The sequence below is a fragment of the Wolffia australiana genome, chromosome 10, assembly GCF_029677425.1.
Source record: "Wolffia australiana isolate 7733 chromosome 10, ASM2967742v1".
Classification (NCBI taxonomy): domain Eukaryota; kingdom Viridiplantae; phylum Streptophyta; class Magnoliopsida; order Alismatales; family Araceae; genus Wolffia; species Wolffia australiana.
The window spans coordinates 8,979,005-9,005,218 of record NC_135844.1 but is presented as its reverse complement, the minus strand read 5'-3'; the positions used below and the strand labels follow the sequence as shown (position 1 = coordinate 9,005,218).

Sequence of the window (26,214 nt, the reverse complement as noted above, 5' to 3'; positions counted from 1 at the left end):
TCCTCGTTTATCTGGGGCTAGAATGACAATGACAATCACGAATCATTGTCATCCTGGCCATGGACGAGTGACAATTGCGGGGACTGTGTAGATGACAATGATGATGACAATGACGACGAGTAAATTATCTCCAACCCTAACGCGATGTTATGTCAAGAACTGATGTGGTTCGTGTTTTGAACGAGGATGAGAGAGGTATGGTCCGGCGGGATGGATGTCGCTGAGAGGGAAACCCCAAAGCTAGAGAGTAAGTGAGCCGAATGGGTTTGAGTAAATTTTCATTGGTTTTTTTTTTTGAAAGAAGTAAATTTTCATTGTTATTGACGAAGACAAAGAAGGTTGGCAGAGTGGTTGTTAGCAAAGGGGACGGCAACCAACAGGGAAGGCATCGTAGGTGGGTCATCGTAACCTAAAGGAGATCCACATCTTTGAAAGGGCACCCGAGAGATGGGAATAAAAGATGGAAAAGACAGAAACGTCCTTAGTGGGGTTAAGATACAAGAGGGGTCGTATTATGTTGCTAGCAGCACAGGAGACTGGCTAATTTGCAGGGCTGCCTAAGTTCTTGAACGTCTGTCCAGGCGTATCTACTACTTCCAGACGTGAAGAAATGAACTGGAACAGAATGAAAGCTGACCGAATCATATAAACATAGCATAAGTTTACTTACATTCATCTTATCTCGCTGGCATCTTACCTGCCTTACTATTTATCACCAAAGATGCATGGAATTGCGACTGAGCTCAAGCAGTTGCGATAGGCGTGTCGGACTTTGAGCCCCACTCTGTCCATGATCCATCGTACACGGGAACGTCTACCTTGCCGAGTCGGTGAAGGCCCTGCAAAACCTCAAAAATAAATTAAAAGCATTTCCCCAGGATTATGTATGAATCCTGGAATTGTTCACCTGCCATGGTTTATTTTGTCCCTGGATTAAGTTTTTGTAAAAGTGATAGTTGGATAGATGTCCATGATCTTTTGTTTCTTTCCAGAGTGAAATTCCAGTTATTGACGTGTTTCTTAAACGAGAATGTAATGATGGCACTCGCATGGAATCATCTGATATTTATATTACATTGCAGGGAATTTTGCCATCCCTTGTCATGCTAATACTTAAAAGAATGCTAATAGCAGGGTTGGCAGACGATGATGAACTTGTCATGGTCACACCTACATTTTTTCATCATTATCATCCATGATGACGACGATGACAATGACAACATGATGAAATTCTCTATCTTAGCATGATAACAGATGGACAACAATCATGATGATGGCTCATGCAAACTGGATGATGATGACAATGATGATTCATCATCAACCGATGGTTGATGCTGATGATGATATCCCTTGGAAACTGGATGGCGATGATGATAATCTGTCATTAACATCATTGAGGCCGAACCCTGATGGGACGAAGCGCCGGAAACTGGAAGTCTCAAAATATTAGTTTAATTCATAAGAAGGATCTAGAAGGATCAAGAGATATATTAGGATATTTCTTGACATTCTCAAAACTCTCAGAAAATTCTCCAGGAATGACTAAACTGATTACCCACCTGAAAAAACTATATTAGGAGGATTCATGGTATTACTTACTGGAAGTACATCAGATTTGAGCAGGATAAAGTAGAAGGTACCCTTGATAGAAAACTCACCAAGGCCACGACACAGGCGGTTACCCCGGTACCACACGAGGTGACGATGGGCCGGTCCAGCGAGATCCCTGCAAAATCAAAATAGAGATAATGATTCTAAGTACGAGAAAGGCGATTCAGCTGCTCAAATCTCATGGTTTTACTCACCTTCCTGCTCAAATCTCTTCCGAAGCTCGCTTGCGGGCAGGAGGCATTGAGAGGCATCCAGAACCTGTGTTGCTGAAGCAGATTAGAGGCGACGATCACGGAGACGCAGACCTCCATACAATATTTGAAGTAAAGGCGGAGAGTTCAGTCCATCCAGATGACACTGACGCCTGACGATGATGTCAACAACGTCGATTGGTATCAACAGCATCATTTCGCCAACTGTGCCGGTTGACATTGACACTGACAACAATGCCGAGACGGTCAACTTTTTTTTAGTTGAATTTAACTAAGATTATGGCTGACAGATGGTGTCAACGGTCTGTGATACCCCGTCATTGTCAGTTTCAACTGTGCTGACTTAAATAAGGTTTCAGTAAATCCCATCATCATCATCATCATCATCATCATCATCATCATCAAGGCCAATGGATGTTGAAGGGGTTCATGAGTTTTAGGTAGAATTTTACCAAGTTGACGGCCAACTAACAACGTCAACCGTCTGAATGATGTTAATGACTTTTGGATGATCAGAGGAGATAGAGGAGGCAGGCTGATGGGAGGAGCCTGCTGCCCTGGAAGCTCAAAAATAATACTTGAAATTTTTACTAAAATAGCTTAGATTTTACTTGGTTCTCCCTTCTCTTTACATGGATACATGGATAGATGGAGATGCACTTTTACATTAGCGAAACCCTGCCGTCTAACAAAAGTAAGGAGTGCCATTTAAGGATGTAAACGTTTAAAATCCCTAATAAAGTAAGAATTGACATTTCAACCCTGTTGTCTGACAAACATAATTTGAACCCTAGGGACAATCCAAAAAATCTAGCTAAAGTTTTTTTCTTCTAACATTAAGGTTTATTTGGAAGAATTTCAATTGATACCTGGCCAAATGGAATGCATTTGCTTCCGGGGACATGTCCAGACCTCAATCCCTTGCGAGGTTCCGGAGCTTCACCGTCGAATCTGCGAGAAAAACAAAAAAGATGTGTGAAAATAACGATCCAGAAGTTACTGATAAGATACCGATACGAGTATATGAATGTAGGAGGCGAGGACATAAACAGAGGAAAGGGACACGGGTCCATATTGTCACTATCTATTTCTCGTCTTTGCATTTCCCTTTAAATATGTAACCCTCCTCGTTGGAGGACAGAACAGGAAGTTACAATTCAATTTTGGTTAGTTGGTTTTCTAATGTGACGACCAAAACTTGATATATCGGAAAGATGAGATATCTTGAGATTATAGAAGGTATTTTTAATATTTTTTTGCAGGTTATGAAGTAAAGAATAGACGATCATCTGCAAAGTACATTGTACAGGTAAACAAAAAAAAATAAAATTGATAGTTTGATTTACAAACCTTGATTTCGACCGAGCATCTATATGTTGGTACCGTTGCTCCTCGATATTTTTCCGAATCTTGTATGATTTAAAGGAAGCAGAGAGGGAAAACATCAATACATTTTAGTCTAGCCAACTGAAGTTTCTTTGGATCGTGTCATAACGAATTAAAATATAAAAATAAGATCAATGAAAATAAATCATGCCCACACTGAAATTCAGAAATATGATTAAGAGGCCAAGTTTTGGTCTCAAAATATTCCAGACTCAAAATGATGAAGATCATGCATCGTTCAATTGCCACATGAATTATTAAGCATATATGGCAAAAAAAAACGAGACGAAATGAATCAAGTGCTGCATTATAAGATTTTTACACCCCATAATCTAGACACATGAGATAGCCAAAGGGTTTCTCATTTGGCTAACTAGTGATAGATGCTGGACCAGGGAATAAATATTTATTCTTGAAAATTACAATCAATAATAAAAATTGAAGAAAAAAGGGTAAGAAAAACACATGTTTTTGGAAAAACAAATTAGTTTCAACTAGACAACTAGAACAGGCAATGGTCATGGCGGTTAATCACAGTAAAGAGATAGCCACCAACTTGAGTCTGCGACCAGTTTGAATATACAAAAACTTAATTCAGAGAAGATACGGTATATTGGTATTTGAGAAGGTAACTCCAACAATTAAGTTGTTAAACTCCCAATTAAGAAAAGTGATGACCATAAAAAACAGATGCTCCACCGAATTTTTGGTTCTTTCGTGAAGTAAATATCGTCACAAAATTGCAGACTATAAGTAAAACAAAGGAAACAGAGAATGCAAACCTGCTCCAGGGTCCAAATCAGATGAAGTTGTAGTCTTGCTTGGAAGGTTACAGGGCCAACCTGTAAAAAAACATAGTATAAACTGGTTAATGCACAACTTTCGAAGGCCATTTAAACTTTATTATGAACAATGATACTTAATATGGATTGGAAGGGTAATGGACAAATCAAGAAATTAAATTATGTAGAATCAAATCAACTCAATTGATAGACCACTAGTGCACCGCTCTCAAGGATGATTGGAAGGGTAGAGGAAGATACAAGAAACCAAATGACAACATGCAATTCCACTAAGACTTTTGTCTGCCCTTCGTAGGAAAGAGCTACACGAATTTAAAGGGAATTACAACAAAACCAAAATGACAGAAATACCATTGATAGGGATTGAGGATCCTGACAATATGTTTGTCAGTGAAAAATTTCTGCATAGTTGCTAACCGGTTCATGATTTTAGTGAAATGAAGACATTCAAATTTTGAGAGACTTACTGTTGGCAACCCTTGATATACTTTCTCAATGGCCTCGCTAGCATCACTAGCTTTCAAAATTGCATCTCCAGAGGCACTGGATTCAACATCATAGCCCAGAGCACGCCAGCGGGGCAGGCCGCCATCCAACACCCAGACTTTGTCATGTCCAAAAACCCGAAACATCCTTTTTATAGTACAAAAAGGAGCAGCATTAATGAAAAAAATAAAATATATAAAATAACTGCATCCAGAACACCCACATTCTATCCACGAATTTAGATGTTTGAAAAGTCAGAAGAAACCTAAAACTTGTATTTCAGCTTCTGAACTCCGCAAACCAGTTACCTTCAAGTCATGAAAGGCTAAGGCATACTGTCTAGGCAGGAAAACAGGTTTGCAGTTTGTAAATCTAACAAGAAAAATTGTGGGGTTTGATACTTTTTCTTTCCACTTCTTCACCAGGGATGGGGAATGGGATTTTGATCAGATCAATCTGCCTTGATCTATCAGAATGTCCTGGTCATGCCCCCCACATCGATAAAATACAATCAAGAGGGCAGATCAATGCCGGTGAGTCCAATTGGCATATCCGTCCAATTAGGCCTTGACATGTGGCGAGGAAAGAGACAGTCTTTCTTCTTATTCTAATTACTATTTTATTCTTCTGATAGTAACCGATCATGATATATATCCAACCCATTGATCTTAATTTATCTATCATTGATGGACGAAAAAATTGGATCAATCATGGATCAAGAACACTAAATCATGATCTGATCAAAATTTAGAGCATCGAACACCCCTGGAATAATTCTCTAAAAAACACCCCTAGAATGAGATCGGATCGAGATTTTTGATCTGATCCCGGCCCCTATTCTTGAATAAAAGAGAGCTAGAACGAGACACAGAGAGATGTAAGATTAGGGAAGTTTGGGTGAGATTACAGTGCACAGATAATGAAACCATGGAACTGCGTCTAGATTGCACAAACCAGTCCGCCCTACCCTCATCATCTCTATGTGAAACTCAAGGTACAAGGTCGTTTTAAAAAAAAATTAGGAAAAAAAAATTATGAATCTGGTTTATTTGTAACATACTTGAGCACGAAAATATTTTCTCGCCGAGATTATCTTACCACCAGACGCGAGCTGCGCTGAAGATACCCTTTCCATCATACACAACAACTCCATCACTGTTATTGATTCCAAGAGCAGATACAGCAGCAGCAAAAGCTTCCTCTGATGGCAGCATGTGTGGCAACTAATTCACAAACTTATTTTCAGTAATATTTTCACATATATAAAAAAAATACGACCTTACAACTTTATCCTTTAGCACACAGGAGACAACATATATAAATAAAATCCATTCACGCAAAAACTAACTTTTGGCATTAATGTCTTTTCAGGAAATCATGTTATTCGTCATCCCAGTGAGACAGAATCTCATTCAGGTATCTTCTTTAACTCAGGTAATTATTGAACTTTTTTATCTTTAAAAACTGTTATTACAAAGCAACTGGGATAAAAAGACACAAAAGAGGGCGGTAACTCTCTTACAAAAGCAAGACCTTAAGTACTGCATCAGAGTTAACGTCAAGTGCAGCTTACATTACTTTTCTTGTCTGATATTCCGTCAACATCAAAGAAAAGCGCACCAGGAATGTGAGCAACCTGCACGTGATATTCCCCGAAAAAGTGATTAAACCATCAAAATAACAAGAGACAATTGCATGTGAACATAATAAATCTTCCAAAATGTAAAGACACACAAACATCCAAAAGTCATATTTACTAAAATATTGCATCTAAAAGTCTATCTTCCAGGTGATACGAGAGTAGAACAACAAAAAGAAGAAAATTTTATCTGTGGAAATTTTATATTGTTCATGTATCTTTCCTGCTTCTACTGCCTCTTCTTCAATCATGAATTCTTCGAGGCTTTAGGCAATTTATACATTTATGGGCCCGCTATAACAGACGGTGGGCATAGCTTTAATGTCTCTTATGAAAAACTGGAATGTCAAGCCTCAATTTACCAGCTTGAAAGGGGGAATTGTCATATATTACCACATGTTCTTGTATCCTTTTACTCCCTCTCGTCTCTCACTGATCAAATACGGTTCTAGAAACTTTACTGTTGAACATTCTACAGTCTGGATTCTGCTCTCTAGAGCCTCTCCCAGTTGCTATAAATACTTGGAGAAACGTGAAACAAAACAACCTTATTTCCTCTCTGTTAAAAGGTAGGAATTGACTATTGTGTATTACACATTCCTCAAGATAACATCAGACCATTGCCCTCTCATCAGACTTGTCTTGACCTTTCCTGTCTCAAGGACTAAACTGTCATAAGACCGTAGATGAATAAAATACATTTTTTGCCCTACTCGTATCTCTCCCCAGTTCATGCCCGACGGGAATAACACTTTCAACTCCTTTCTTCTGCAACACCTGCCCTCTACGCATATCACTTCAACCATGGATTCTTCAGGTTTCTCCAACATCCGGCATGTGAGTTTCCTCCAGGACATCTCCATCTATTCCTACTCTCAGCCTGCGTCATTGATTTCACATGTTTCTTCCTTTTCGAAAATAAAAATTTTAAAAATTCTTTGTTAATCAAAGTCCTTTTCTCCTAATGTTGTAAAAGCACCACTGTGAGATGCTATTACCAACGGATCCAATAGGATCTACTTAATTTTTTACTCCCCCTATTGAATAGTGAGTTGATGTCATCTCTTAAAAACCTGTTTCATGGATGCAATTTTTGTCGACTTCTTGTTGCCATTTCTTGCCTACCGCGTATGTTGTGGCGACCCGCTCAGGCTTGTCTCTTGCCCATGGCCCCTGCCAGCGGTGCTTGCAGCAGCGATCCTCTCGGGCCTGTCTCCCACCTGCGTCCCCTGTCGCAGCCTGCTTCCAGATGCTGTTTTTCACCTGCAGTGCGTGGCCTGCTTTTCAGCACTATCTCCCCCAAGTGGAACTTGCTGTGGCAATATTTTCAATGCTGTCTGCATCACGGCACTTATTATGGCCCTCTGCACCATCTATTTTCTAGTGCCATTTTGATGTCTGAGGTGATCACCTCAGAGCCTTGGCTGTGTATACCACTTAGCTGTGCGACACCTCAGAAGTTTCCCTGGAGCAAAGTCTTCTTCCCCATGGCAGTTGACATGTGTTCCAACTACACCATAGTCACTTCCATCCTCGGCCTCTTCTGTGCACCTCTCATGTGTGGCCCAGGGAGGAATGACTTATCCGGGTCAGTGGCATCCAGTGGACCAGTTATACCCAGTTCCTATGTGCACCTGCTGCGTCCTCCCCTGATTGCTAGTATTATCCTCTTCCTCGAATACCAGCACACTTTCAGTTCATTAAGCAGAACCTCCTCCAGGATTGCAAGTATGCCCAGTTCACCTTGAAGGATAAGTAGATATAACATTTACAGAGAGATGAGCAACTGCCTGACAATGCGCAGTATAATGACCGGATGGACATGGAAACGACCCTACACAGATGGCTAATGAACAATATTGTACCCAGTGTATGTTTAGAGTTCTTATCTCTGGATTTTGCCAAAGAAATCTGGATGGCTGCCCATAAGAACTAAAAGAAGAACAATTTAACCCTGATTTATGACCTCGTGCCTAAGGCCGCCAATCTTGTCCAAGGGAAAAGATCAGTTTTGGAGTACTGCTGTGAACCAAATACACTGTGGAATTGAGCTTGACCATTTATCTGCCTCCGGATCCTTTTTTTGATGGGCTGCATACTGATATGTCCTATTCAAAGAACTACAGAAGTAGGCAGAGAGCCGGTCAACATCAGACCAAGCAGATAAATGATCCGGAGACAAAACCCCATGCAGACCAAGCAGGGGGACAAAACCACTATAAATAAGCGAAGCGGAGATTGGGTTAGTATTGGGTTTTTTCTTGAAAACAGGGGACTGACGGTTGCGCCCGTCGGAAAGGCTGAAGCAGCAGGAATTGGCCTGCTTATCTGGAGGGAGCTTCTCCAAGGAAGGAGGAACCACCTCTACATCTCATCGTTCTTACTTCTCAGCTATTTCTTCCTAGCAATCAAATCCAGACTACATTTGGTCATTTCTGGTGTTTTCTTGAATTCAAAGCTGAGAACTATTTCATTGATACTACCAAGGTGTATCAATCTTGGTATCAGAGCAGCATTAGGATCAGCAACGGGGCGAGTGAATGGACTGACTATCGGATTGCTATGGGATATAAAGAAGATCGTGGGAAGGTAAGGATGGAAGAAATTCCAGTTACAGCTATGAATTCCAAATTGTAAATTCCTCATGGGGTTTAACCCAGAGTATGAGTCCCTTTGGGGTCAGCTCATTTATCGGGATTAAAACTAGACCCTGAAGGAAGTTCTTGCTAGTTTCCATGCCAAGGAGTCTCATCTACAAATTCTATATAAGGTGTTCTCCACTGCTCTTGCCTGCAGCTATCTTGTGGAAATCATCCCTCTGCTAAGGGGACCATTAAATCTGGATTGAGAAGGCCAGGTCCTGGGGAAAGTGATAAAACTGGTGCAGCTCCTACATACACTGTTTGAAAGCACTGTGGTCACACCAAAGATACTTTTTATCTCCTGCACATTTGTCTGTCTCATCAGAGTTGACCAGAGAAGTAGATCACATGTCTACACAGACTCAAGAGATGTATGCTCAGGTACCACTGCATTTTTCCCTTCGAAGTGGTACAAAACAAATTGCTATGATAACCAAAAAGGAAAAGTGATGTGTCAGTGATAGTAATAGTAATTACATGGATCCGGAGAAGCAAGTATTTAAATGTGTAACCCAATAACATTACGATAGAGAACAAATACGATTTTACCAATCACAAATTTGATAGGCTTGAATGGTCTTCTTAATCAAGGACCAAAAGTAAGATAAATCATCCTTGTACAAAGAGAACTATTTTGGCTATCTAGAGGTCGATTAAAAAGTTTCTTTGCCAAGCATGTTGTACACTGCAGATTACAACTCTCATAGACCATCCAACTCTGGTCAACGAGTTGACTGGCCGCTACATGCCACTGTGAATGAGTATAAAGGTGCTTTGACATCTCTCTCCTTTCTCTCTAAATGAAAATTTCTTATGCTTTACACATTGACAGGCAATCAGTTGAGTCAATAATTAGAGCAACATACAAACCCATTCGGGGCATTTTAGTCGTTTGGTGTTTTGGGTTAGGTTGCTTCCTTTCTCCATTAATCCTTATAGCCCGCCCTTTAGGAGGGAAAATCAATAATCAAGGTAAGATCCGCCTCTTTGCTCACCTTCTTGATCCTCTCCGTCTTGGTCCTATCCCCTAGACCATCCAGCAATCCCCTACCCCCATCATTGCCTCTCCTGATTTTCATCCAGCTCCTCTCCAGTCCAACCCCTGCCCCCACCGAACAGTTCTCTTCTAGTCTATGAAGATCCCCATTCCGATGATCGTTAACCCTTCACTACATCTTCAGGCTGCTGGTCCCTGGTCAATCTGTGCCTCCTCTGTTCAACCCATTCTTTTCCCCCTTCCCATTATGAACTTAAATCAAGGTTTCCATCATGACCCAAATTATATAGAACTGCAGTCGCCCCCTTATATGGTGCAAGTATTACAGCCATACAGGGATACATATCTGGTTTTGAGAGAACATATGGGGTTAAATAAAAAAAGTCATATAGAGGAAATAAGAAAATATGGCGAGGCTGACACAAGTCACTGATAATGTCTGTTGCATCTTCTCTGGTGATTGTGTAAGGTGAACTAACCCTGTGGACATTGCTCTTCTTGGTATATTCAAGAGAGGAACCTTCATCATTTCTTCTGCTTATCCTAATTCTTACCAAGGAATTCTTAATATCAGATCTAGCTCGGCGTCAAGCGCTCAGATGACATTTCCATACTTGGTTACATTATTGAATTTTTTCCTACATCCGATATTGTTTTATCCTGATTTCTACTTAGGGTCGTAATAGTCACTACTGATGCCATCCGCCAACAAGACTCAGAAGCCTTTTTTCAATACAAAAAAAAATGAACAACTTTGCTAGTATTCATCAGAAAAGACACCTTCAAAAAAGAAAGACTAAAATTCAGGTCTAAGACCAAAAAATAAATAAGCAATTAGGTTTGGGAAGTACCTACAACGAGAACAGACAAAATTAATATGAAAGAGTTACAATAGAACAAAATTAATAGATGAACTTTGCACATAAAATAAGGTAACATAGACATGGTATCTAGCTCGACATAAATAAGAAATTACGAATGAAAATTTACTCGCCTGGAACTCTTGCAGTGGATTTCGTTGCTCATTAGGCATGTACCAAGATGAATCTAATACCTGGAAGGAGAAAATTGAGAAAGAAAAATTAGAAGAATCGTCCAGTTGAGATAATTGGAGCAAAGTTTGATTTTCACTGAATTTTAAGGAAAATGGAAAACCGTCAACTATCTATTAACATTGATTCAAGAAACACTTCATCCCGCATGTGATTTCTATCTCTCAGCATCAAGAGTAAAAATGACGACGATGCCAACAAGTAGTCATTGTCACCTTAATTACAAATAGAGGACAATGATGATGACGATCGGGTTGATGAATACAATTTAAGTAATTTTTTTCAATTATGTGGTATCTCTCTCTTGGCTCTCTCAGCACCCAACATGATGATAAAGGCAATGGTGAAAAGTTGTCATAGTTCTCATCATTTGAACGCTACCATGGATGACGATGATGACTTTTTATCATCATTGTCATCGTTATGCTGGCTGTAAACAAATGACAAGTTTGCCAACAATGATAACGATGGATGATGAACATAAATTATAATTTTTTCTCCAAATTAGATTTATCTCTCTCGGAGTCCAACATGATAGCATCAATGGGGTTGACCCGTCTCACTGTCCACATACTTCCTGGCCACGACGATTGATGAGGATGATGACAATGGATGACGAACATAATTTATATTTTTTAAATTTGATTAATCTCTCTTGGCGTCTGACAACTCGATGACAATCACCATGATGAGTCGTCATTGTTTTCATCTTTCATCGCCGCTAAGATGGTGGTAATGATGACTCACTATCATCATCCTAACGGCAGGAGAGTGATGATCCGTGAGGATGACGATGACAATTTCTCATCATTCTCCAACACCAACCTCTATTTCAACTAAAAAATCAATTATGGTCTTCTTCTTAAAAAAAAAACATTCAATTATGATTAAAACAGTAACATACACATTGTCCAGAGAACCTAAGAGCAAAACCAAACACCAACATGAGAAGCAGAGCTCACCTTAAGATCTGGTTTCCGGAGGAAACGATTGAGCCAATCAACCGAAACAACCGGCTCATTGGCCGTCGCAGGAAACAACCCGCTTCCAGTTGTTGCTCCAGCCGAAGAATCAACCGAAAAACTACGAAATAATCCACGATGCCATGATGATAAAGTGAACGAACTCGACCCACAACCGTGCTTTTCCTGAGGATGAGGAAAAACCGAGTTAAACGAAGCGCAGCAATTAAAGAAAACAAAAACCCGGCAGCCACACAGTTCATAACGCATTCCAAACCAAGAAATCTAGCGTTACAGAGGAGATGAACAACAGAAAAATTATAGAGTTAAGGAAGGAAAATTAAAACCCATGAACAAAAACTACCTTTGGGAAGAATTCCCGGGCCGGGGATGAAATCGAATGAAACAAATGAGATGATCCTGCAGCGTAAAGCCCTGAGAATGCTCTTCTACGCAGAGTTATAGCCGCCATGGTGCATCAAACAGCCACGGCACAGCTCTCCTGCCTCTCTCGCTGGAGACAAGAACCTACACTGCGCAAGTGAGCCCACCCAAATGAGAGATCTTTCCTAGTTATACTGCTAAAACATAATATTTTACAAATGATTGTGCTTGTTCTTCCTCTTAATCCCCTGATTATAAACTTTGTCATGGGGGAATGTAAAATACTAATATATTTTTTTTACACTCGTCAAGCCAGAGAACTTAAGCACATTATATTGTGTTTGTTCCTCCTCTTACTCCCCCTTATCATCAACTTTGTCATGGGGCAGTGTAAAAGAGTAATATACTTTTTTACATTCATCAAGCCAAAGAAGTAAGCATTTTGGATAGTGCTTTTTCCTCTTTCTCCCCTTTATCATAAACTTTGTCATGGGGGAATGCAAAAGAGTAATATACTTTTTACATTCATCAAGCCAGAGAACTAAGAACATCAGATTGTGTTTGTTCTTCCTCTTTCTCCCCTTATCATAAAATTTCTCATGAAGGAAAATAAAAGACTATTTTTTTTACATCCATCAAGCCAGAGAACAAAAGCACATTAGATTGTGTTTGTTCATCGTACTTTCCTTGTCAAAAACTTTTAACATTCATCAATCCAGATATCTAAGCACATCAGATAGTGCTTGTTCCCCCTCTTACTTCCCTTCTTACAAACTTTATAATGTAGGAGTGTAAAACAGTAATATATTTTTACATTCATCAAGTCAGAGAACTAAACACATAAGATTGTGTTTGTTCCCCCCTACTCACCCTTCTCATAACTTTGTTATGTATAATTGTAAAAGACTAACAGTCTTTTTTATGATCATTAATTAAGAGTTTTTATGGGTTAAAAGATCATTGTAAGTCAGAACTTCTAATCAAATATTTTTATTATTTCTATTTTATGACTATTTTATCTTCTTCTATGTGCGCTGCGTAGGATCATTTCCACGGCGAGTGGATTTTAGAGTAGATTGTATTGATTAAAGTATGATGACAAAGCTAGAGTAGTAGGAATAATAAAAGTGAAGTTAAGGATCACACAGAAATGTGGTTTTATTTTGATATGACCAAACCTTTAAAATATTGCAGAAGTGTGAAAAGAACAGAGAAGAACCACAAGGTAAAGACATAAATGTCAAGAGAGGAGAGCTATGAAGAAAAGAAAGATGAAAGAAGAAAAGACACAACATGACCTCAATGTAGGTCACTTGCATATTCTTTCTGTTGTTTTGGGAACTAGTCAAGTCACTTCTCAAAGTGAAGCGCATATTGACTGGCTCAGTTACTGTAGACAAGATGTTAATTGCATATTTTCAGCAAAAATATCAAATATTTGGAAAAAAGGGTAATTCAGATATTATTATGCATAAGATCTGGAACTAATAACTGATTATCACAAATGAACAAACGTATTGAACGCACTCAGTTTGTAGCTTTTTGGGGGTGTTCAATTCTGCATTCAAATTTCAGAATTGAAGGATTTTATTTTGAACAGAAGTAAATGGCAGTAAGATTTATTTTCTGTTTTTTTACTGATCATGGCAGATTCAAAATTGACTACACATTGGTAAGAATAGGTAAAATAAATAAACAATGAAAGAAAAAGAGTAAGGAATAGAACTAACTTTCACCAGAAATACCTCGACTTAAAAAGACCGCCTAAGCTTCAGACCATACTTGTGTCAGCTAACATTGTCACTTTCAGCCTAAAGAACAATCAAGGATTAAGAAGAATCAAGGGTGAAGATAAAAAACAAATGAATTCAAGATACATTCATTTGGACGGTTGTTCTCAAACTACAAACTATACATAAATTATGACTATTTGTTGGGAGAGGACTAAGCAAGAAGTCAACTGTTACTCATTGGCTGCTCCTCCCATTTCCTGATGCAGATTATTTCCATTTGATTTTCTCTGCCACCACTGGAACTCGCAGTCCACCCGAATGAAACAATCAGTAGGTCAAGGAGGTTGAAGAACCTTATTCAGTCATTTGATTTCCCTTCAATAGCGTTGATTGGATATGATTAAATCATAGCCGTAGACCCGCTGAAGTGATGATGATCCCCTATCACTGCCGGCATAACCCTTCAGTTGTTGTAGCCATGTTACTATTTGATTCATCCATTCTACCGACCAATTCAATGCTTGCGAGATGAGAAAATACACCATTAATTGTTTTAATCTCATCCAATCTTCACGAGGATGCTTGGAAGTTCAAGATTAAAACATCTCCTTTTAAGATTGACCCGTGGCCCATCGATCTCCTATTGTAAAGTGGTCCATGGCCTGATTTGCACTCCAGCTGAAAGTACTAATGAGTTAATTGTTGTGAAATCTTTGGGCTTCAATTGACATGATCCAAAATCGATTACGCTGTGGAATATCAATCAAATACATATATGAAAACCAAGAACATAGAAAAACCAGAAACATCATCATTGCACGGATCAAATCTGTGATTTCTTAGTTCTTTGAGTGAGCATCTTCAAGCCATTCAGATGTATGACCTCTAGATGTATCCACATAATCTTTAAATCACTAGATCTCGTCTTCTTTCTACAAAATCTGCTGCTGGAAATTTGATTTCCTCTCCATCCAATCCCCATTAGAAGCAACATTTAGGGAAGAGGAAGAGAAGAAATAGGGGGTACTCAAACTGACTCACAATGGTATCAAATGTGGGCGATCCCTCTATTTATACTGTATGGGAAAAATTGCATAAAAATCTGTCCTCCTAAATAGTTAATAAATTCCCTAACTTTGAGTATATCCACCAACATCCAAAACCTTGTGTGTGTGATCATGTAGGCCCATGTATGTCTAGTTAATAACTTCAATGGCCCAATAACCTTTATTAGGTTGACACTATTAATTAGTTATATCTCATATAGATTAATTAATCAAGGATCAATCTAACCCAATTGATTGATTAAGTTTCTGGGCCATGAGGTGCCTAGCTACATCTCGTGCCCTAAAAGATACAAAGGAGTATGTGAAAACTCTCATGGAAACTTTACCATCATTAACTAATGTGTATTTATAATCCCTCATCTGCAAGAGACTCCAAAATGAATTAGGGTATGGTTAATCATCAAACCTTAATCAGTCACTTTAGTTAGCATCGACGTGTGGCAAAATCATCGATGAATAACTTCTTTAATATTTCAACTAACTGAAAAGGGATTTGACTACATCATCTTCATTGAGTCAATCTCCTCTAATACTGAGGACATACGATCCTATCTTGACCACACCAGTCGCCTTTGTGGATTTGTTTCTGCATCTGAGCTTGGTTGGTTTTGAACCCACTGATTAGATACTCGTAGGTCATGGTCAAAACACAACTTTCCATCCATAAGGCATCTTTGGTGTCTTTGGGTCTTAGGACCACTTACACAATTGTGACATGAATAGACCTGATTGAAGATAGGTATAATACCATTCAAGGATCAATGATGATTCCCTATACAATGATAATTCCCTAGAGCAGAGATCAAGGATTTTATCTGATTGATCAAATGTTTTATTGATTGAATCCAAACCATGATCATTTGGGAAAGAAAATTGCTTTGGACTCAATCTAAACCATAAGGTCAGATTGTATTAAATGATCTGGCCTAATGCTCGGATCAGATAGCCCAAACAATGGCCGGTTCATATTGGAAATGATCAAACTGCCCAACCAAGATTAAAGGATATGCATAATAAATGAAATGAGAGAGAGAAAAGAGAGAATCAGTAAGAGAGAGAGGGAGTGAGAGAGATTCAGAGGGAGAGAGAATGAGAGAGAGAGGCTGAGAGATAGAACTAGAGAGAGAAAGAGGGAGGGACAGGGAAAGAGAGAATCAGAGAGAGATAGAGAGAAAGAGAGAATCAGAGGGAGAGAGAGAACGAGAGAGAGGGCGAGTGAGCAAGAGAAAATGTGAGAGAGAGCAAGAGAAAACAAAAGAAAGATAAAGCAAGCAAGACATAGAGAGATAGGGAGTAAGAGAGAGAGACTGAGAGAGAGAAAACAAACGAGTGATAGAGAGAGATCGAGAAAGAGAGCTAGAGAGAGAATGAACAAGAGAGAAAGAGAGAGATAGAGAAGGAGAAAGAGAGAACTATAGAGAGAGATGGAGAGTGAGAGAGTTATCTTACTTTTCAAACTGTTCAAATGAAATTGATCGATTTTTATTTCTGAAATTGATTCGATCAAAAGTACTGATCGAACTTGAAAAGATCCATGTTCATTCGAAAAATTAGATTTGTTCGGACCAAATTCCCTTCTGTTCAATCAAATCATTCGATCAAATTTGATCGATTAGACTCAATTCAAACCCCAATCCCTACCCAACAGTTTGTGGGCGATGTTGTCTATACAGTTTGTGCCAATCTTGCATTATACATCAAACTAGTTGGCCATATATGTCTCAATAAAATGGTGGGGGTACATAAAAACATCATCAACATTTTGATATGGCTTTCCCTCCTCTCATTGAGATGCAGTTCCCCTATTATGTTTAGACATATACCCTAATGAATACCACCAATGTTATATAAACTATGTTCCCTTTTTCCCACTTGGTAGTGGTCTTTCATTGCATCACTTATAATCAAGAGCCACCCCACCTTATGGGCCTATTTATGTCCATCAAATTATTGCGCTGTACATATCTTGAAGCCTTATATGTACCTAATTGTAAAGCTGCAACATACACAAAGTATATGGATTTATTAGTTTGTGTGACATAAGTGCTTATGATCTATAAATGAGTTTTAATGCTTAAGTGCAAAAATGATGAATCTATTTTTTATCACAATTCTTGCCTGGTCATAATTCTTCGCCCATGCTTTTAGAGTTGATTATGCAACGTCATTCTCCCAAGTTGTCTATCCAAACTCTATCTATATTCTCGTATCATTGACCATCAACCAAGGTTGGTCTATCCATCGAATCAACATCTTCAATGCACTATGGCCATTTCACCAAATATGAATTTACTCAGGAATTTCATTGGAATTTCTCAAGGAGAGTCATATGGGTTGTGTTTGCTTTATCGAGCATTATATGGACCTAAATGGAGTCTACTGCCTGGCTCGTAAAGTTTAGCCATGTTCTCAATGTGGCTTTAATCCATGCTTAGTTGATAGGATTATGATGTGAAGATGACATGTTGGAGAATTATTGTACTATACATTTATGTTGATGATATTCTTCTAATTACCAGTCATCAACGATCATGTAAGATTTGGGGAACCTCAATAATTTCCTAATTTTTTTTCTCAATTGGAAATGTTGGTTTTACCTAAAAGGAAATATGATTTTTTGTCGATAGATATTATGTGGCCATCAAACCAATCACATTTATATGTCATATTTAAGTTCGTTGAAATAAAATTTATTCATTATCATCCTCATGTGAAGCTTATAATGAAAGAAGTCCTTGAATATATGAGATGACTAAGTGAATTATGATGAGAGCTTAATATAATGATTACTAGAAAAAAATTAAGTCCTATCCAAAGGATACTCAAGATGGGCATAAAATCACAGAAATAATATCAGTGTCTAATCTTATAGCAGTATGATTAATCCTATGGCAGTATGGCTGATCCTATGACCATTAGTGTTGAGAAAGTAACAGATGGTGGGTTCTCTTAGGGGAAAAAAATAACTAAATTCATGTGTATGAGTCCCTGAATTATATTATTCTCAACTATTTATCAGGTTGATTCATGCGCTATTCATGTATGAGTAACTAAGGCATGAGATGCCAAACACATCTTGTGGATGAAAAACTATATTTTGTTGAAAACTTACAAATCCCTAATCATGAGATTCAAATTAGTTGTAGCTCAGATATGCCAAAAATAAGATAAGATGGTCAAGATTGACTCTAGGACCAAGCATAGAATTTTTTGTATAGGGTAGTGGAGATGTTGAATAAAGGTTCTGTAGTGATTCCCATTACTTATTGACGTGACCAATTAGGGGTTGATAGTAAAGCATACCCTAAGTAATTTGGGAGTCTTGCAAAGATTAAGGGTTCTTCTTATACAATAATCGATGATGGTAAGGTTACATGAGAGAGTTGATAAACTCCTACTTATCTTCTAATACATATGAGTTTACATCAATTAGAGCACAAAGTGTAGCTGGGAACCCCATGGGCTGGCTACTGAACCCATCATTTGGGTTAGATCAATCCTTGATTAATTTATACGTTGACATAGTTATTTAATAAGGGGATTTAATATATATTATTGTGACATTAAAGCTATTAATTATATTGATATATTGGCCTAAAGGATCACACACATAAGATCTTGAATGTTGGCAGATATACTCAAAGTTATTTGGACTTTTATGAAATTGTCCAAAAAAGTATGAGGGGAGGCACCCAATTCAGGTGCCTATGTAAGCCAAGCTTGGCACCCCTTTCTTCTCTTCCTCTTAAAATATATGTCCTTCTAACGTGACTAGATGGTGAGAAGATAAACTAGATCTTCAAGAAGACTTGAAGATATTAAAGATGATATCCATTGTAAAAGTGACATTATGGATAAATCTAGAGGTTGAACCCATAAATGAATTGAAGGTAATGTTCCAAGGAACCAAGTGACAGTAGAATCTAATTTACACAAGGTGATTTGATCATCCTCTATTTTAACATATACATCTGATTTGATTTTTATGTTCTGTTACAAAATGATCATTTTAAAAAGTCAATCAAGCTCATAGATTTTAGTCTATCTTCTTCAAGAGATGTATCTTCTTAGATGCATACCTGAATATTTGTTGGGTGAGGTTCAATCTAACTTTGTGGATGACATGACACTGATGTTGGAGGATGATAAAATATATCACACAATATTAGGCAATCTGATATACTTGAGAATTACTTAGCCAGACATTATTTATATGGTCAAAGTTCTCAATGAATCTTAGTAGGAACCTTGTTATGTCCACTAGGAGGGGCCCCTACCATGTACTTTCATATATCAGGTGAGCTCCTAGCAAGGAACTCATTCATAGGTGGCATGGTCATCTTTGTATAAAAGCTTATTCTGACCATGGGCATGCTGGGATTAAAGGAGATTGTAAGTCTACCACTTACTATTGTACTTATGTTGGTGGAAATATGGTCACCTGGAGCTCACAAAAGGAAAATGTTGTTTCTATCTCTAGTGCTAAAGTTGATTATAGAGCCATGGTGAGACGACATGTGAGATGATTTTTTGCACTCTAACAAGAGACATTGGGCCTTGTCTTACGTACCCATGCATATGCACTTGAAAGGACAAGGGGATACCTTTATTCTAGGCAACCATACATTTATTGAGTGTATAGGGCGCATCAACATAAGTTTTCAATACATCATAGATTGTAGGAACCTTTGACAAACTCATGCATTTAAAGATTTTCTAAGAACCATGTGTGATAAATAGTAAATATCAAGGGGATATCACCATTTAATCAAAATTTGAACCAATGTTCAATTTCTTACGGTGCTAAATGAACATCATGGAGTTTGACGAGGACATAGTCATATCCATAGGTTCCATTTCACGTTATTTTGATCACATTCTCTCTATCTTATGGCTAATTGAGATGTCGCATTCAAAATCATTCACAATAGTTGAGATTCCAAAATTCTAGTAATGATTAATATATTAAAATTTTAAGTCTATTTCATACTAAATCCCGTGCAAGGATTTCACCCACCACACAAAATCATTTCAAATGGCATTATAGGATCTAATTCTTGATACCCAAAACGAAATGAGAGTACATGAATACAATACAATGATAATGTCTTAGAATCAAAATATTCAACAAATAGAATTATCATAAAATTACATTTAAACATTTTCCTAAAACGTTTCAATTTCATAGCAAGGATACCTTTTAAAATTTATATCTGTGACTACATATATGTATAAATGTTGCAATTTAAGCTCTATTTTCCATATATGATCCAGATGGCTTGATTATAATCACTAAATACTGGAGTTAGAAAATCACTAAATATTCTGAAGTTTATCTTTTCCAATATTTATTTATGTGAAGTATAATCAATGTTCTGAATAAAACCAAAAAAGTCTTCGTTTCCAGTAACATTATTTAGCAAAAAAAGCTCCTTAAGATGTCCCATTATATGTCTATTGTTCCAAAAGAGTTGGCCCTAATATTATGTTATCCAATTAGGCCCCCAAATTTTTTTTTCTAATGGACCTGTGACATGTGTCAGATCAGTCTGACATACCTCTTGTTGGAGCTGTTCACTATCCTACTGTTCACTACTCCTGATGTGTAAAAAGGGTATCCTCCTTAAGTATAATGCTGCTTATTTAGAGTTTATTCTTATTTATATCCTGTATGAAGACATGTAGCATTATTTACTTCAATATTTATTTATATTTAAATATTGAAGAATTGATGTTACTTGAATATATTTATTTCATTTGAGAGTTCCTATAATTGATATATCCTAATAGTTGAAAGAGTTCACGCGGACTCAAGGGCCTTAGTAGAAAATTTATGGACTTGGAAAATTTCTTTTTTCTGGAGTTATGCTTGGCGGATCAATGGTAAAACTTTGAAAATTTTGTTTTACAAAGAATGGGATATAACTGATGTTTCAGAACCTAGAATGAAATATGATTCAATAAGTGAAGCTAACAATAGGTATCTAATGTTAACTTTTAAGGGAAAAATTATCTCAAAAGAAGCTCAAAATAAATGCAAATCTTGTTAAACTGATGTATGATAATTATTCTTTAATCATGAACCATGTTGGAGATAATTTTAAACATGATTGTAAAATTTTTTTACAAAAATATTTTTTCCAGCCACAGTTTCCTCTTGGGCAGGATGAAATTGTTACAGAAAAAAGGTATTAAAGAGGACATATAGTATTACTTTTCAAACTACAATCTCCTCTTAATGAGGGTGAGGGAAGGAAGATAAGTTTTTTTTTACAACAAACACAACCAGTGGATGATAAGGATTTATATTCAAGTTTTTTTTTCTCTAACCAAAACTAGGGATGGGAAATTCCCTGTTTGGCGTCGAACAAACACTGTTCGTCGATGAACAAATAGGGAAAAATTTGTGCTCGTGTTTGTGTTTGGTTTGTTCGTGTTCATTCACAAACAAATACAACCAAGAGGTATTTTGGAAACCTATATTTTCTTTGGAAAAAATGGCAACTGATGGATGTTGAATACTTAAAAGTGATGAATATTAAATCGGAATCACTAAGTATTTAAACTTTTACTTAAATGTTGAATACTAAAAGTGGCTTCAAGTAAAACTGTCACTTTAAATTTTCTGGTCTAACTGAATATTATAAATAATTACACGAATATTAATAATGTAGTAGAACTTTGGTTTCAGCAATCTATTTCATGGAAATAATCCCTAGCTTTGAAATATTTTTTAGATATTGGATGTGTTAGAGAAATCCAATACAAACATGTTCAAGGATATTAGATCTAGTATGGACATGTTCTCACCCAAAAGCCTTGAACATTTTTATGTGCACTGGATGCACAAACAGGAAGAAAATCTCACGCCAAAACAAAAAGCTTGGGGAATATCTTGCATCTTTTGCCTTTCCACCAAAAGAGAGAATCAATCGACACATGGTACATTTGTAGGTAACTCTGTAACTCATCTTCCACTAATGGGGTGACACAATTTTGTTGTGGGAACACCTGTGCAAGCCTCGACTTGATGGATGGTGCGTGGCTCTCATCGATTACGACATCCTCATCATCACCCATAAATTGGTGTTGACTCCCTCCGTCGCCTCGTATGTAGTGGTCATCCCTCAAATTTGGGACTTCCTCATTGATGTCGTCAATGGTCCTCCAACATATGCCACCAAGCTGTCACGATCCTCTAGTGTGATGGAGTCTAATTTAATATGTGTATCTTCAACTGATGCAACTGAGAGTGCAATATTTCCCCTAACACGAGCCTTGTACTTGACAATTTTTCTCTCATGGCTCTACATGTAATTGGGATGGCGGCCCGTTGTTCCACTGTGAGGACAACACTGTTTAGCAAAATTCATTTTTGGTCTATGGCATCAATATGTTCATGAAGGTGTTTATCAAGAATATAAAGCAATGATAAAACTGTTGTTCACTGTCACACGTTTAGAGTTGCAAACAATATATTACGCTTCACGAAAAGCCTTTAAAATTCGAGCAAAATGTGCCACCATTTGCCTCTCATGTTCATCAATCACAAAATTTATCCGTCGTGCCCTGTAGCTCAAAAGATCCATCTTGTACAACACTTTTGTCTTGTGATATGCTACCTGCAATATTTCATGTGTGGAGTTCCATCTAGTCTTTGCATCCAACACCAATTTTCTGCTATTATACATCTTTAGTTGCGCACACCATTGGACATAGCTCCTCCATCTATCATATGATGAACGAATAGCTGTAACAATTTGGCGCACTGTTGTAACCAAGTTTCCCAACGAGGTAGATCACCCAACCCATCGTCTTCATGCTTCTTCGGACTCCCCATCCATTAGCTCTACTGCCTCGTCGGGGGTAAGTGGCGGCGGAATTCCTAGTGCCTTCAATCGATCCTGCACCATAAGATTTATGACATGAACAATACAAGGCATGTGGCGAGTTCAATCGAAGTTGGGGTTCACTTTTCTTACTGCATTTGTCAAAGATCATCGATCTATTGTTACTTGCGTTGTCCGTTGTAATAGCGATTACTTTCCTCCCAAGGCCAAAGTAGACCAACATCCCTATAAGTAATTGTGTGAGGTAACTCCCGCTATGTGGTCCAATTTTCTTTATTGCCAAGAGACGTTCTTCAAGTCTCCAGTTCTCTGTGACTGAGTGCACAGTGATTCCCAATAGGGGAATCATATTTTCACTTGTCCATGCATCTACTGGTAGGCAAACACTTCTAACATTTGATAGTGAGTGTACCAACTTTTGCTTCTCTCGCCCGAAGGAGACCTTTGAGTATTCACGAATGGTCTTCGAGCATGGTATTCTAATCTTATGTTGTGCACAATAAAGTAATACTTCTCTGAAAATTTTGTCCTCAACGATGGTCCATGCTTAGTCAGTGAGACATATAAATCTAGTGAACATCTCCTTTGTTCTCTCAAATGTGACACCCAGTAAGAAGGTATTCTGCTCTATTGGCGAACCCAAAATTCCAACAATAGATCATTGACCACCAAAACTAGGCTCCTCGTTTGTCCCTGAGACTTGTTTACCTTTCAGCTGATCGTGCAGCTCCTTATGGATCTTTTGCAAGTGCTGCAAAACATAGTTGTCATCCCGTCTTTGTTTCTCTCAATAGTTGTAATGATTGGAGGATTGTCAAACTCTTCAAAATATTGCATGGTCTTTGATTCTCACCCACAATGCTTTCTATGTGAGGTTACCGGAGAAGTCGTATTTGTGCAGGTCTGTCGTCTATGGTTACGACCTTGTGCCCTTTCAACATTTTCATCCATCAGGTTTGAACTGCTGCCGGTTTCACCTTTGTTAATGCTCATAGAGGATAACTAGATAACCCTATTATTAGATCTATTAGAGAAATCACACATAGACATGGATCAGTACCAATTCTGACCCAAGAAAATGACTCTATATCTTCATACGCCTTAGGAAGCCTTTCCAAGACGTTGCATGTAAGAAGAATTCAAGTGTTTATGTGTTGTATCACTTCTCATTATCAAATACCACATGTCATAGATATATACATTGATAGATAGAAACATAGCTATAAGCAATTTTCATTATGCAACTGAAAGATCAAACACATAAATATTGCTTCATCTGAATATTCATTACGGGCTACCAATCAATAAATAAGAATATCATTTGGAATATGCTTTATATGAGAGCAATGACAAACCCAAAGCAACGAAACATAAACATACATAATTCATACGGTGCATTATAATCAAAATAATGTCGATTATAAAGTACCTTTTTGTACTGAGTCAGAGGGGATGCCTTGGCGAAGGATGGGAATGAGGACGAAGAGCTGACGAAAAGGGCTTGCCTTAAGTAGGAATGAGAGAACGAGAGTAAGATGGGAACCTTGCCAGGGACTGGATCAATGAGGGGGGAACATGATCAACGAGGGAGAAGGGGGCAAGAGGGGAACTAATGGGAGAGGGAGAAGGGGGGAACTAAGAGGTAGAAGGGAGCTGGAGGGAAACTGATGGGAGAGGGAGAAGGGAGCAGGAGAGGAGAGGACTCCTAAGCCTACTCCTACTCCTTAGCCTTTTCCGTGCTTGTGCTCCTGTTGATGCTTATGCTCCTGCTAATGCTCCTGCTCCTACTACTTTTACTCCTGCTTCTACTCCTAAGGATACTCAAACTCCTACTCCTAAGTCTAGTCTAAAGCTGACTTTAAGCCTACTGACATGAGAGGGAGAAGGGAGGAATGAAGAGGGAGAAGAAGAAGAAGAAGACGCCGAACGATGGAGAGGGACAAGAAGGAGAAGGGGGAACGAGGGAAAAGAAGACACCGAAGACTAATAATGGAGAACGCTGGATAGGGAAAACACAAGAGAGGGAGAATGTTGGAGAGGGAGAATGACAGAGAGGTAGAAAGCCGAGAAGGAAAATGCCCGAGAAGGGAGAATGCCGAGAGGGAGAACGCCGGTGGTAACGAGGGGGAATAACTAAGAAGGGTAATGGGCGGGAACTGGGGGGAGAAGGGAAAAGAGGGGGAAAGGACGAGCCTCAGGAACAGAACCTGTTCGCGAACAGTTCGTCTGTTCATGACCCGTTCACTAACAGGTTTGTGTCCGATTTTTAGCGTTCGTGTTCATTCATTCGCATGCTTGTGAACGAACTAAATTTTTTTTCCCATCCCCAACCTCAACCTCCCCTTGTGGATATTTTCTAACCAGAACCTCAACTTGGGGAGGAGAAAACAGTTATTTTAAAGGCTAGTTTATCCAGCCAAAACCTACCCTTGGTTTGGACGAGAGGGTTAGAGGAAAGGTAGTAAAAATGGAAGAAAAATAGGTTTTCTAATAATAAGATGGGGAGAATGAGAGAGTTAAAGAAAGGTTTTTTTTTTCTAACCACAACCTCATACTGGGGAGGATAAGGGAGTCATATGAAGGGTTAGTTTTTTTTTTTTTTATAACCTCTACTTTCTTAGGGTGAAAGAGCAACAAGAAATCTAGTAAAGAGGGCATAAAATGACAGATTTATCTGATTATAAGTTCTCTTGGAGAGGATTAGGGAGTTATATAGAAGATTGCATTTTCTTGTAATCACAGTCTCCCTTTAATTAGAACAAGGGGGGTTAAATGAATGGTTAGTTTTTTTTTCATATTCTCCACATTCTTAGGGTGAAAGAGCAACAAGAAATATAGTAAAGAGGGCATAAAATGACAGATTTATCTGATTATAAGTTCTCTCGGAGAGGATTAGGGAGTTATATAGAAGATTGCCTTTTCTTGTAATCACAGTCTCCCTTTAATTGGAACAAGGGGGTTATATGAATGGTTAGTTTTTTTTCATATTCTCTACATTCTTAGGGTGAAAGAGCAACAAGAAATATAGTAAAGAGGGCATAAAATGACAGATTTATCTGATTATAAGTTCTCTTGGAGAGGATTAGGGAGTTATATAGAAGATTGCCTTTTCTTGTAATCACAGTCTCCCTTTAATTAGAACAAGGGGGGTTAAATGAATGGTTAGTTTTTTTTTCATATTCTCCACATTCTTAGGGTGAAAGAGCAACAAGAAATATAGTAAAGAGGGCATAAAATGAAAAAATAATGGTTAGTTTTTTTTTCATATTCTCCACATTCTTAGGGTGAAAGAGCAACAAGAAATATAGTAAAGAGGGCATAAAATGATATACTTTTTCTGATTAGGGAGTTATATAGAAGATTAGGGAGTTATATAGAAGATTAGTTTAT

General features: G+C 38.1%; 1 protein-coding gene across 3 annotated transcripts; it reads right to left on the bottom strand.

Moving 5' to 3' along the window:
* Window positions 1–380: 380 nt before the first annotated feature.
* LOC144708473 (thiosulfate/3-mercaptopyruvate sulfurtransferase 2-like) lies at window positions 381–12,353 on the bottom strand. Of its 3 annotated transcripts, none has more exons than XM_078581832.1 (13): window positions 12,155–12,353; window positions 11,791–11,976; window positions 10,771–10,830; window positions 6,072–6,134; window positions 5,597–5,721; window positions 4,480–4,645; window positions 3,992–4,051; window positions 3,174–3,232; window positions 2,693–2,774; window positions 1,806–1,869; window positions 1,659–1,726; window positions 698–839; window positions 381–632 (listed from the first exon to the last, which is right to left on the bottom strand). In XM_078581832.1, the coding sequence occupies exons 1-12, from the start codon at window positions 12,260–12,262 to the stop codon at window positions 744–746; spliced, it is 1,137 nt and encodes a 378-aa protein (XP_078437958.1). In that variant the 5' UTR covers window positions 12,263–12,353; the 3' UTR covers window positions 381–632; window positions 698–743. The 3 variants fall into 3 exon arrangements, with proteins under 3 accessions (XP_078437958.1, XP_078437957.1, XP_078437956.1); XM_078581831.1 differs by having other exon boundaries at window positions 381–615; XM_078581830.1 differs by having other exon boundaries at window positions 617–839.
* Window positions 12,354–26,214: the final 13,861 nt, after the last annotated feature.